Source organism: Carcharodon carcharias, chromosome 4 (assembly GCF_017639515.1).
Source record: "Carcharodon carcharias isolate sCarCar2 chromosome 4, sCarCar2.pri, whole genome shotgun sequence".
NCBI lineage: Eukaryota > Metazoa > Chordata > Chondrichthyes > Lamniformes > Lamnidae > Carcharodon > Carcharodon carcharias.
In genome coordinates, this window is record NC_054470.1 from 204,956,582 (window position 1) to 204,970,879 (window position 14,298).

The 14,298-nt window shown below is 46.5% G+C and overlaps 1 protein-coding gene across 5 annotated transcripts in view; it reads right to left on the reverse strand.

The window, feature by feature from the left end:
- Window positions 1-14,298, reverse strand: part of nadk2 (NAD kinase 2, mitochondrial) — a 70,764-nt gene that overhangs the window by 41,308 nt on the left and 15,158 nt on the right. For 3 of the 5 annotated variants that reach the window (XM_041185440.1, XM_041185443.1, XM_041185442.1), the window contains one exon: window positions 11,412-11,555. The exons of 1 other annotated variant lie outside the window; for it this stretch is intronic. In XM_041185440.1, the coding sequence (XP_041041374.1) occupies window positions 11,412-11,555 (144 nt within the window). The remainder of the gene's footprint in view (window positions 1-11,411; window positions 11,556-14,298) is intronic. One more of the 5 variants, XM_041185444.1, reaches the window with a different exon arrangement.

The following is a 14,298-nucleotide window of genomic DNA, read 5'->3' on the forward strand; positions in this document are numbered from 1 at the left end:
TTAAGGGAAAAAAATGCAACTGTTGATGTCCTTTTCAGAGTTTAAAGGATGGAGGAAAAAAGCAGGTTCTGAGTTATAATAATTTTATGATGCTTGAATCCTGCTTATCTTACATGTTACATGCACTGCCTTTTGTTTGGGTTAAGCCTTGCTACCTTTATAACACAATGTGCAAAATTGTGGATCAAAATTGAAAGTTTGTCTGTAGAGTATGTAGAGCTGAGGGCACAGAGCCAGTAGCCTGTGCAAAAAAAAGGGCGTGACCTGGAGTGGAGTGCCATTGCGGACAAGTGGAGAGGGGACAGGGTTAGGCCCCAAAGTCAGTTCCAGGTACAGGGCAGGGAGAGGCCCCAGTTAAGAAGCAAGAGGAGCAGAGAAAGAGGTTTCCAGCAGAAAAAGGGCTGCGGTTGGCAAACATTAAGCGAAGAGGGCTCAGGAGAAGCCTTGGCCATCAAAGAGGGCTCGGGAGAAGCCCTGAAGATCCGAAATGGTAACAGAAGGTTGGTGATTCCGTGCTTTGGGGCAAAGGTAGCCCTTTGGAGCAGTAGTGTTCTGTCCAGCGTGGCTGAAGAGCCAAATTTGTACTTGTGAGTTGATGTTTGAGTACATACTCGGGAATCCAGGGAAACAGAATCTCGAGAAACATAGAAACTAGGAGCAGGAGTAGGCCATTCGGCCCTTCGAGCCTGTTCCACCATTCATCATGATCATGGCTGATCATCCAACTCAATAGCCAGCTCCCGCTTTCTCCCCATATCCTTTGATCCCTTTCGTCCCAAGAGCTATATCTAACTCCTTCTTGAAAACATACAATGTTTCGATCTCAACTACTTTCTGTGGTAGCGAATTCCACAGGCTCACCACTCTCTGGGTGAAGAAGTTTCTCCTCATCTCAGTCCTAAATGGTCTACCCCATATCCTCAGACTGTGACCCCTGGTTCTGGACTCCCCCACCATCGGGAACATCCTTCCTGCATCTACCCTGTCTAGTCCTGTTAGAATTTTATAGGTTTCTATGAGATCCCCCCTTATTATTCCTAACTCCAGCAAATATAATCCTAATCAACTCAATCTCTCCTAATATGTCAGTCCCACCATCCCAGAAATCAGTCTGGTAAATCCAGTTCTGTCGAAGGGTCATGAGGACTCGAAACGTCAACTCTTTTCTTCTCCGCCGATGCTGCCAGACCTGCTGAGTTTTTCCAGGTAATTCTGTTTTTGTTTTGGTAAACCTTTGTTGCACTCCCTCTATAGCAAGTACATCCTTCCTTAGATAAGGAGAACAAAACTGCACACAATATTCCAGGTGTGGTCTCACCAAGACCCTGTATAATTGCAGCAAGACATCCCTTTTCCTGTACTCGAATCCTCTGGCTATGAAGGCCAACATACCATTTGCCTTCTTTACCGCCTGCTGCACCTGCATGCTTACCTTCAGCGACTGGTGTACGAGGACACCCAGGTCTCATTGCACATTCCCCTCTCGCAATTTATAGCCATTCAGATAATAATCTGCCTTCCTGCTTTTGCTACCAAAGTGGATAACCTCACATTTATCCACATTATATTGCATCTGTCATGCATTTGCTCACTCACTCAGCTTGTCCAAATCACACTGAAGCATCTCTGCATCCTCCTCACAGCTCACCCTCCCACCCAGCTTTGTGTCATCTGCAAATTCGGAGATATTACATTTAGTTCCCTCATCTAAATCATTAATATATATTGTGAATAACTGGGGTTCCAGCACCTACCCCACTAGTCACTGCCTGCCATTTGGAACAAGGCTCGTTTATTCCTACTCTTTGTTTCCTGTCTGCCAACCAGTTTTCTGTCCATCTCAATACACTACCCCCAATCCCATGCGCTTTAATTTTACACGCTAATCTCTTATGTGAGAATTTGTCAAAAGCCTTCTGAAAGTCCAAATAAACCACATCTACTGGCTCCCCCTCATCAACTCTACTAGTTACATCCTCGAAAAATTCCAGTAGATTTGTCGAGCATGATTTCCCTTTCATAAATCCATGCTGACTCTGTCCGATTCTGCCACTGTTTTCCAAGTGCTTAGCTATTAAATCTTTTATAATGGACTCTAGAATTTTCCCCACTACCCACGTCAGGCTGACTGGTCTATAATTCCCTGTTTTCTCTCTACCTCTCTTTTTAAATAGTGGGGTTACATTAGCTACCCTCCAATCGATAGGAACTGTTCCAGAGTCTATAGAATCTCGGAAGATGACCACCAATGTATCCACTATTTCTAGGGCCACCTCCCTTAAGTACTCTGGGATGTAGATTATCAGGCCCTGGGGATTTATCAGCCTTCAATCCCATAAATTTCCCCAACACCATTTCCCTACTAATACTGATTTCTTTCAGTTCCTCCCTCTCACTAAACCCTGTGTCCACAACATTTCTGGTATGTTATTAGTGTCTTCCTTTGTGAAGACAGAACCAAAGTATGTATTTAGTTGGTCAGCCATTTCTTTGTTCCCCATTATAAATTCCCCTGTTTCTGACTGTAAGGGACCTACATTTGTCTTCACCAATCTTTTTCTCTTCACATACCTGTAGAAACTTTTACAGTCAGTTTTTATGTTCCCCACAAGCTTACTCTCGTACTCTATTTTCCCCTTCTCAATCAATCCCTTGGTCCTCCTTTGCTGAATTCTAAACTGCTCCCAATCCTCAGGTCTGTTGTTTTTTCTGGCCAATTTGTATGTCTCTTCCTTGGATCTAATACTATCTCTAATTTCCCTTGTAAGCCATGGTTTGGCCACCTTTCCTGTTTTACTTTTGCGCCAGACAGGAATAAACAATTGTTGCAATTCACTCATGCGCTCTTTGAATGTTTGCCATTGCCTGTCCACCATCATCCCTTTAAGTAACATTTCCCAATCCATCACAGCCAACTCGCTCCTCATACCATCGTTGTTCCTTTATTAAGAGTCAAGACCCTCGTCTCAGAATCAACTACATCACTCTCCATCTTGATGAAGAATTCTATCATGTTATAGTCACTCATCCCCAAGGGGCCTCGCACAACTAGATTGCCAATTATTCCTTTCTCATTACACAATACCCAGTCTAGGGTGGCCTGTTCTCTAGTTGGTTCCTCAACGTATTGGTCCAGAAAAACATCCCGTATACACTCCAGGAATTCCTCCTCTACGGTACTGTTACTAATTTGATTTGTCTAATCTATATGCAGATTAAAGTCACCCATAATTACAGATGTTCCTTTATTACATGCATCTCTAATTTCCTGTTTAATGCCATTCCCAACTGCACCACCACAATTTGGGGGTCTATATACAACCCCAACTAATGTTTTTTACCCCTTAGTGTTTCTCAGCTCTACCCATTCAGATTCCACATTGTCGGAGCTAATATCTTTCCTCACTAATGCATTAATTTCCTCTTTAACCAACAACGCAAATCCACCACCTTTTCCTTTTTGTCTGTCCTTCCTAAATATTCAATACCCCTGGATGTTCAGTTCCCATCCCTGGTCACCCTGCAGCCATGTCTCAGTAATCCTGACCATATCATACCTGTTTACATCAATTTGCGCAGTTAATTCATCCACTTTATTCCGAATGCTCCCTGTGTTAAGGCACAAAGCCATAAGGCTTGTCTTTTTAACATTACTTGTCCTGTTCCCAATATTTTTCACAGGGGCCCTGTTTGATTCTTGCCCTTGATTTCTCTACCACTTTTCTTATTCCCCTTTCTGTCTTTTGTTCGTGTCCTTGATTCCCCTTCCTCTGACTCCTTGCACAGGTTCCCATCCCCCTGCCATTTTAGTTTAAACCCTCCCCAACCACTCTAACAAATATTCCCCCTCAGTCCCTGTCCTGACCGGGTGTAACCCGTCCAGTTTGTACCAGTCCCACTTCCCCCAGAACCAGTCCCAAGGTCCCAGGAATCTGAAACCCTCCCCCTCACACCATCTCTTCAGCCATGTATTCATCCAATATATCCTGATACTTCTACTCTGACTAGCACGTGGCACTGGTAGTAATCCTGAGATCACTACCTTTGAGGTCCTACTTTTCAACTTACTTCCTAACTCCCTATATACTGCTTTTAGGACCTCATCGCTTTTTTTACTTATGTCATTTGTACCAATGTGTACCACGACCACTGGCTGTTCACCCTCCCTCTTCAGAATGTCCTGTAGCCGCTCTGAGACATCCTTGACCCTAGCACCAGGGAGGCAACATACCATCCTGGAGTCTCGTTTGCAGCCACAGAAACGCCTATCTATTCCCCTTACAATTGAATCCCCTATAACTATTGCATTCCCACACTTTTTACTCCTTCCCTGTGTAGCAGAGCCAACTGTGGTACAATGAATTTGGGTGTTGCTGCTTTCCCCTGAGAGGCCATTCCCTCCAACAGTATCCAAAGCGGTATATCTGTTTTGCAGGGGAATAGCCGTAGGAGATTCCTGCACTGCGTGTCTAGTCCTCTTGCTCTGCCTGGTGGTCACCCATTCCCTTCCTGCCTGTGGACTCTTAGCCTGCGGTGTGACCATCTCTCTAAACGTGCTATCCACGTTGCTCTCAGACTCGCGGATGCTCCACAGTGTCCCCAGCTGCTGCTCCAGCTCTGAAATCTGAGCTTCCAGGAGCTGCAGCTGGAGACACTTCCTGCACGCATGCTGGCCCCGGGCACTGGAAATGTTCCTGGCTTCCCATATAGAGCAGGAGGAGCACAGCAAGAAACTGAAGCTCTGCAAGGTGGGCCGTCATTGATGCTGTCTGAATTCCAGCGACTTTTGGGGAGAATTCCAAGGTTAGATTTTCAAAGGTGAAGATTGGAATCCCTCATGCAGAGTTCTGACGACGTTGGCTGGCTCAGTGTTTACTGATGTCTGAGTGTCTGGCTCAGTGTTTACTGATGTCTGGGTGTCTGGCTCAGTGTTTACTGATGTCTGGGTGTCTGGCTCAGTGTTTACTGATGTCTGGGTGTCTGGCTCAATGTTTACTGATGTCTGGGTGTCTGGCTCAGTGTTTACTGATGTCTGGGTGTCTGGCTCAGTGTTTACTGATGTCTGGGTGTCTGGCTCAGTGTTTACTAATGTCTGGGTGTCTGGCTCAGTGTTTACTGATGTCTGGGTGTCTGGCTCAGTGTTTACTAATGTCTGGGTGTCTGGCTCAGTGTTTACTGATGTCTGGGTGTCTGGCTCAGTGTTTACTAATGTCTGGGTGTCTGGCTCAGTGTTTACTGATGTCTGGGTGTCTGGCTCAGTGTTTACTGATGTCCGAGTTAGTGTTTACTAATGTCTGGGTGTCTGGCTCAGTGTTTACTGATGTCTGGCTCAGTGTTTACTGATGTCTGGGTGTCTGGCTCAGTGTTTACTGATGTCTGGCTCAGTGTTTACTGATGTCTGGCTCAGTGTTTACTGATGTCTGGGTGGCTGGCTCAGTGTTTACTAATGTCTGGGTGGCTGGCTCAGTGTTTACTAATGTCTGGCTCAGTGTTTACTGATGTCTGGCTCAGTGTTTACTGATGTCTGGCTCAGTGTTTACTGATGTCTGGCTCAGTGTTTACTGATGTCTGGGTGTCTGGCTCAGTGTTTACTGATGTCTGGGTGGCTGGCTCAGTGTTTACTAATGTCTGGGTGTCTGGCTCAGTGTTTACTGATGTCTGGGTGTCTGGCTCAGTGTTACTGATGTCTGGGTGTCTGGCTCAGTGTTTACTAATGTCTGGGTGGCTGGCTCAGTGTTTACTAATGTCTGGGTGGCTGGCTCAGTGTTTACTGATGTCTGGGTGTCTGGCTCAGTGTTTACTGATGTCTGGGTGTCTGGCTCAGTGTTTACTGATGTCTGGGTGTCTGGCTCAGTGTTTACTAATGTCTGGGTGTCTGGCTCAGTGTTTACTAATGTCTGGGTGGCTGGCTCAGTGTTTACTGATGTCTGGGTGTCTGGCTCAGTGTTTACTGATGTCTGGGTGTCTGGCTCAGTGTTTACTGATGTCTGGCTCAGTGTTTACTGATGTCTGGCTCAGTGTTTACTAATGTCTGGGTGTCTGGCTCAGTGTTTACTGATGTCTGGGTGTCTGGCTCAGTGTTTACTAATGTCTGGGTGGCTGGCTCAGTGTTTACTGATGTCTGGGTGTCTGGCTCAGTGTTTACTGATGGCTGGGTGTCTGGCTCAGTGTTTACTAATGTCTGGGTGTCTGGTTCAGTGTTTACTGATGTCTGGGTGTCTGGGTCAGTGTTTATTGATGTCTGGCTCAGTGTTTACTGATGTCTGGGTGTCTGGCTCAGTGTTTACTGATGTCTGGGTGTCTGGCTCAGTGTTTACTGATGTCTGGGTGTCTGGCTCAGTGTTTACTGATGTCTGGGTGTCTGGCTCAGTGTTTACTAATGTCTGGGTGTCTGGTTCAGTGTTTACTGATGTCTGGGTGTCTGGCTCAGTGTTTACTGATGTCTGGGTGTCTGGCTCAATGTTTACTGATGTCTGACTCAGTGTTTACTGATGTCTGGGTGGTCGGCTCAGTGTTTACTGATGTCTGGGTGGGTTGTTGAGAAAAGGTCTGAACCCTCTCTATCCCTCCCTTAAATGCCTATCGCTGATTTACCTTCAAGTAGCTGTTTCCAGGCCTCTCAGCCAAATAAAATTGGCCTGTCCCCAGTTTGAAACTTTTACTTTTGGTCTATCTTTTCTATAATTACTCTAAATCTAACCAAATTATGATTACTACTCCTAAAATGCTCTCCCACTGATACCCCTTCCATCTGGCCAGACTCACCCTCAACTGCCCCTTGTCTTGTTGGACTTGTTACATACTAGCTAAAAAAAACTCTCGTTAAAAAAAGAGAAAGAATTCTGCTCCCTCTTAACATTTTGCATTGAATGTATCCCATTGAATGTTGGGGTGGTTGAAATCCCTCACTATTACTGCCCCATTGTTTTTGTATTTCTCAGATTTATCCACACATTTACTTTTCTATCCCGCTCTGACTGTTTGGGGATCTATCGTACACTCCCAGTAATGATGCTCCTTTTCAGTTCAATGCACTATGGCCTCATTCGATGATCTTTCTTTGATCATCCTTCCTTTCAGGTGTGATTGCTTCTTTAACCAATATTTCAATCCCTCTACTCCCTTTAACCTCTGGTTCTGTCTGTAAACCCTGTAACCAGGAATGTTTAGCTGCCATTCCTATCCTTCTTTAAACCACAGAATTATAGAATTGTTACAGTGCAGGAGGAGGCCATTGGCTCATCGTGTCTGCACCAGCTCTCCGAATGAGCAACTCACCTTGTGTCAGTCCTCCACCTTCTCCCCGTAACCCTGCACAATCTTCCTTTTCAAATAACAGCGCAATTCCTTTTTGAAAGCTTGGATGGAATCTACCTCCTTACATACTCAGGCACTGCATTCCAGACCTTTATCATGTCGCTTTTGCTATTTTTTTGCTAAGTTTGCCAACCATGTTTCTGTAGTAGCTGTAATATAGCACTTACAATGTTCAACTGTTCCCCCTGTTCACCTGCCTATTCACCAGGCTTCTTGGATTGACATGTTCACCATTAAGCATTGGGGAAACTCCTTTGTTGTCTGTTTTCTAGCCCTTGTTTTCTCTGCTTTCCAAACTAACATCATTACTGGGAGTGTATGATAGATCCCCAATATTAGGGAAAACAGGATAGGTGAAATAGTCTGCACTGAATGCTACTTGAGGAACAATGTGTCAACAGGAAGCATGGTGAATGAGAGAGTTAAGAGGGGAACTATCAATAAAGAGAAATAAATGTAATTAGCAATAAAAATGGCAGGGTGGGTGATGTGTCGTGGCTGCAGAATGTGGGCGTTCCTGTATGTCACTGCAATCCATGGCATCTGGAGCAAGTGTCTGCAGCTTGAGGAGCTTTGGTTCAGAGTCATTGAGCTGCAATGCATGGGTAGGGGGGAAGTTACTTGAACCCTGAAAAGGCAGTCACACCCCTTAGGTTAGCATCATCTGATATGGTCAGTGGTCAGGAGGAGGGTGTGACTAGCAGATAGGCAGCAAAAGGGATCAAGAAGGTGGGAACAGAGGAGGCTCAGCCCTTGCAATTAAGCAACAAGTTTGAGGTTCTTGCAGCTTGTATGATGCAGAATGAGGGCTGCAGGGTGGATGAGCAGGCTGACTAAAGCGTGTTGGGGGAGGTGGGGTGGTGGGTGATGTTGGTGGATGTAGTGGTAGAAGGGGACAGTATAGTCAGGGGGATAGATACTGATGTCTGCAGCCAAGAGCAAGGGTCCAGAAGGCTTTGATGCCCGCCTGGTGCCAGGGTTCACCAGCACTGGGGAAAGTGGGGGCTCTACCATTGTGACTGACTTCACCTGAACCGTGCCGGACTGGGTGTCCTAGCAAGTCAGATAACTAGGGAAGCAGAGAAGGCTTTAAACTAAATAGAGGGGGAAGGGATGATTTAGGGGAAGATTGAGTAAATTAACGGGAAATGACAAGGTAATAGATCAAGGTAGCGAGAAAGGTAACAATAATCAGAGAAAGGCAGAAAGGGACAATGATTGTAAACTTAAAAGTGCGCCAGCCAATAGGGCCAGAATTTACAGTAAATAAAAACTGAATTAAGGGCTCTGTATCTGAATGCCCACAGCATTCACAATAAAACAGATGAATTATCAGCTCAAATAGAAATTCATTTTTATAACCTCATAGTCGTTATAGAGATAAAAGCAAAATACTGCGGATGCTGGAAATCTAGAACAAAAACAAAAATACCTGGAAAAACTCAGCAGGTCTGACAGCATCTGCGGAGAGGAATACAGTTAATGTTTTGAGTCCGAATGACTCTTCATCATTATAGAGATGTAGCTACAAGGAAACCAAGACTGGGACCTGAATATCCAAAGGTACGTGACATTCAGGAAGGACAGGAAGCTGGGAAAAGGTGGTGGGGTAGCTCTGTTAATTGAAGAGGGCATTAGTACTATACTGATTGATGACCTTAGTTCTAAAGATCAAGATATGGAATCAGTTTGGGTAGAAGAAAGAATAGCAAAAGGCAGAAAACATTGGTGGGAGTTGTTCAAAGGCTACCAAACAGCGGTGATAATGTAAATCACAATATAAATCAGGAAATTAGACATGCATGTAACAAGGGTAATACAATAATCATGAAAGATTCAATCCACATATAGACTGGGTAAACCTAACTAATGTGCTAATTTTGTGGAGCATGAATTCTTGGAATGTATGCAAGATGGTTTATAAGATCAGCATGTTGAGGAACCAACTAGGGAATGGGCCGTTATAGATCTGGTGTTGTGCAATTAAAAAGGGCTAGATAATAATCTTGTTGTAAAGGAACCTTTAGGAAAGAGTGACCATAATGTGATGCAATTTTACATTAAGTTTGAAAGTGATGTAGTTCATTCAGAAACTAGGATCTTAAATCTAAACAAAGGAAACTTTGAAGGTACGAGGGGCAAATTGGCTATGGTAGATTGGGAAACTACGTTAAAAGGTGTGACAGTTGACAGGCAACGTCTAACATTTACAGAACTAATACATAGTGTACAAAAATACATTTCTTTAATGCACAAAAGCCCAGCAAGGAACGTGTTCCAACCATGGCTAACAAAGAAATCAAGGATTGTATTAGATGAAAGGAAGAGGCGTATAAAGTTGCCAAAAAAAAAACAAAATTGTAAGGCTGAGAATTGGGAGCATTTTACACAATTCTACACAGGAGGACCAAGAGAAAGACTAAGAAAGGGAAAATAGAATATGAGACTAAACTGGCGAGAAACGTCTAAAAACAGACTGCAAGAACTTCTAAGTATATAAAAAGGAAAAGATTAACAAAAAACTAATGTGGGTCCATTACAGGAGGAGTCAGGAGAATTTATAATGGGGAATAAGGAAATGGCAGAGAAACTAAACAAATATTTTGTGTCTCACTGTCTACAGAGGAAAATACTAAAACCCTCTCAGGAATAATGGAGAATCAAGGCACTAGTCTGAACAAAGAACTGCAAAATATTATTAGTTAAAAAAGTACTAGAGAAATTAATGGGGCTTAAAGTTGATAAATCCCCTGGATCTGATGATCTACATCCCAGAGTGCTGAAAGAGGAGGCTGGGGAGATAGAAGATGTATTGATGGTCATCTTTCAAAACTCTACAAACTCTGGAATGGTCCCTGCATATTGGAAGGTGGTAAATGTAATGCCACTATTTAAGAAATGAGGGAAAGAGAAAATGGAAAAGTACAGAGCTGTTAGCCTGACATTAGTTGTCGGGAAAATGCTACAGTCTATTACAAAGGACATGATAACTGCACACTTAGAAAATAATGGTAGGATTGGGCAGAGCCAACGTGGATTTATGAAAGGGAAATCATGTTTGACGAACCTGTTGGAGTTTTTCAAGGATGTAACCAGCAGAATAGATAAGGGAGAACCAGTGGATGTGGTGTATTTGTATTTTCAGAAAACTTGAGAATGTCCCACACAAGAGGTTAGTGAACAAAATTAGAGCACATGGGATTGGGGGGAATGTACTGGCATGGATTGAGAACTGGTTAATGGACAGAAGACAGAGAGCAGGAATAAATGGGTCATTCTCAGGTGTACAGGCTGTGACTAGTGGGGTACCTCAGGGATCAGTGCTAGGGCCCCAGCTATTCACAATATATATCAATGATTTGGATGTGGGGATTAAAGGTAGTTTTTCCAAGTTTGTAGATGAAACAAAACTAGGTGGGAATGTGAACTGAGAGGGTGCAAAGATGGTACAAGGGAATTTGGAGAAGCTAAGTGAGATAGCAAAAATTCGGCAGATTGAATACAATATGGAGAAATGTGAGGTTATCCACTTTGGCAGGAAAAACAGAAATACAGAGTATTTCTTAATGGAGACAGACTAGGAAGTGTTGATGTTCAAAGGGACCCAGGTGTCTTTGTTCATCAGTCACTGTTGGCCTTTATTACAAGAGGATTTGAGTGCAGGAGTAAAGATGTCTTGCTGCAATTGTACAGAGCCTTGGAGACACCGCTCTGGAGTATTGTGCGCAGTTTTGGTCCCCTTACCTAAGGAAAGACGTGCTCGCCATAGAGGGAGTGCAACAAAGGTTCACTAAACTAATTCCTGGGATGGAGGGATTGTCCTTTGTGGAGAGATTAAATAGACTGGGCCTTTATTCTCTGGAGTTTAGAAGAATGAGATGTGATCTCATTCAAACATACAAAATTCTTACAGGGCTCTGACAGGGTAGATGCAGGAAGGATATTTCCTCTGGCTGGGATGTCTAGAACCAGGGGGGACAGTCTCAGAATAAGGGGCAGATCATTTAGAACTGAGATGAGGAGGAATTTCTTCACTCAGAGGGTGGTGAATCTCATTTGAAACCATCAGTGATCACTCTGCAGGTCTCCCTTACCAAGCCTTGGAGCCAGTCCCAGTACACATGTTGAGGCCAGAATTCTTGTGCTTCTCCCAGGGTCCATCGTCAATAGAGATCTCATAATATGAGGCCCTATGAAGCGAGAATTTAAGACTTTGTTTGTGGGAATGATACCGGAGCCTGCACAAAACAGAACATATCCTAGGTCATGTGTGAGCACCCAAACCCTACTGGTCTAACACACCAGACCACATTCCCAAAACATGGAAAGGAGGTCTGGGAAGGGGAAGTGATAGACAGTAGCCCCAAAGTTGGGCCACATCACACATGCTGGAGAGCTGACAGACTGAAGGCAGTATGTCATTGGACAGCACCTCGTACCACAAGACAAGATGCTTGCAGGACACATCAAACACACTGGGATCCAGTCACCCTCGGCAGGACAATCCATGCCCCACCATCGGCAGGGGCGATACCTCCACCCACCCCCCAATACTGGCTGGGCAACCCCAACCCTCTGACAGGGTGGCGCTCCATCAGCACTGACCCTCCAACAGGGCGGTGCTTCCTCAGTAATGGCCCTCAGACAGTGCAGCACTCCCTCAACACTGATCCTCTGACAGTGCAGCACTCCCTCAGTAATGGCCCTCTGACAGTGCAGCACTCCCTCAGTACTGATCCTCTGACTGTGCAGCACTCCCTCTGTACTGACCCTCTGACAGCGCAGCACACCCTCAGTACTGACCCTCTGACAGTGCAGCACTCCCTCAGTAATGGCCCTCTGACTGTGCAGCACTCCCTCAGTACTGACCCTCTGACAGTGCAGCACTCCCTGAGTACTGATCCTCCAACAGTACAACGCTCCCTCAGTCCTGACCCTCTGACAGTGCAGCACTCCCTCAGTACTGACCCTACGACAGTGCAGCACTCCCTCAGTACTGACCATCTGACAGTGCAGCACTCCCTCAGTACTGACCCTCCAACAGTGCAGCACTCCCTCAGTACTGACCCTCTGACAGTGCAGCATTCCCTCAGTACTGACCCACTGACAGTGCAGCACTCCCTCAGTACTGACCCTCTGACAGTGCAGCACTCCCTCAGTACTGACTCTCCGACAGTGCAGCATTCCCTCAGTACTGACCCTCTGACAGTGCAGCACTCCCTCAGTACTGACCCTCTGACAGTGCAGCACTCCCTCAGTACTGACTCTCCGACAGTGCAGCACTCCCACAGTACTGACCTTCCGACAGTGCAGCACTCCCTCAGCACTGATCCTCTGACAGTGCAGCACTCCCTCAGTACTGACCCTCTGACAGTGCAGCACTCCCTCAGTACTGACCCTACGACAGTGCAGCGCTCCCTCAGGACTGACCCACTGACAGTGCAGCACTCCCTCAGTACTGACCCTCTGACAGTGCAGCACTCCCTCAGTACTGACCCTCCAACAGTGCAGCACTCCCTCAGTACTGACCCTCTGACAGTGCAGCACTCCCTCAGTACTGACCCTCCAACAGTGCAGCATTCCCTCAGCACTGACCCTCTGACAGCGCAGCACACCCTCACTACTGACCCTCTGACAGTGCAGTGCTACCTCAGTACTGATCCTCTGACAGTGCAGCACTCCCTCAGTAATGGCCCTCTGACAGTGCAGCACTCCCTCAGTATTGACCCACTGACAGTGCAGCACTCCCTGAGCACTGATCCTCCGACAGTACAATGCTCCCTCAGTACTGACCCTCTGACAGTGCAGCACTCCCTCAGTACTGACCCTACGACAGTGCAGCGCTCCCTCAGGACTGACCCACTGACAGTGCAGCACTCCCTCAGTACTGACCCTCTGACAGTGCAGCACTCCCTCAGTACTGACCCTCCAACAGTGCAGCACTCCCTTAGTACTGACCCTCTGACAGTGCAGCACTCTCTCAGTACTGACCCTCTGACAGTGCAGCACTCCCTCAGTACTGACCCTCTGACAGTGCAGCACTCCCTCAGTACTGACTCTCCTACAGTGCAGCACTCCCGCAGTACTTACCTTCCGACAGTGCAGCACTCCCTCAGCACTGATCCTCTGACAGTGCAGCACTCCCTCAGTACTGACCCTACAACAGTGCAGCGCTCCCTCAGGACTGACCCACTGACAGTGCAGCACTCCCTCAGTACTGACCCTCTGACAGTGCAGCACTCCCTCAGTACTGACCCTCCAACAGTGCAGCACTCCCTTAGTACTGACCCTCTGACAGTGCAGCACTCCCTCAGTACTGACTCTCCTACAGTGCAGCACTCCCACAGTACTTACCTTCCGACAGTGCAGCACTCCCTCAGCACTGATCCTCCGACAGTGCAGCACTCCCTCAGTACTGACCCTCTGACAGTGCAGCACTCCCTCAGTAGTGACCCTACGACAGTGCAGCGCTCCCTCAGGACTGACCCACTGACAGTGCAGCACTCCCTCAGTACTGACCCTCTGACAGTGCAGCACTCCCTCAGTACTGACCCTCCAACAGTGCAGCATTCCCTCAGTACTGTCCCTCTGACAGTGCAGCACTCCCTCAGTACTGACCCTCTGACAGAGCAGCACTCCCTCAGTACTGACCCTCCGACAGTGCAGCATTCCCTCAGTACTGACCCTCTGACAGTGCAGCACTCCCTCAGTACTGACCCTCTGACAGTGCAGCACTCCCTCAGTACTGACTCTCCGACAGTGCAGCACTCCCACAGTACTGACCTTCCGACAGTGCAGCACTCCCTCAGCACTGATCCTCTGACAGTGCAGCACTCCCTCAGTACTGACCCTCTGACAGTGCAGCACTCCCTCAGTACTGACCCTACGACAGTGCAGCGCTCCCTCAGTACTGACCCACTGACAGTGCAGCGCTCCCTCAGGACTGACCCACTCACAGTGCAGCACTCCCTCAGTACTGAC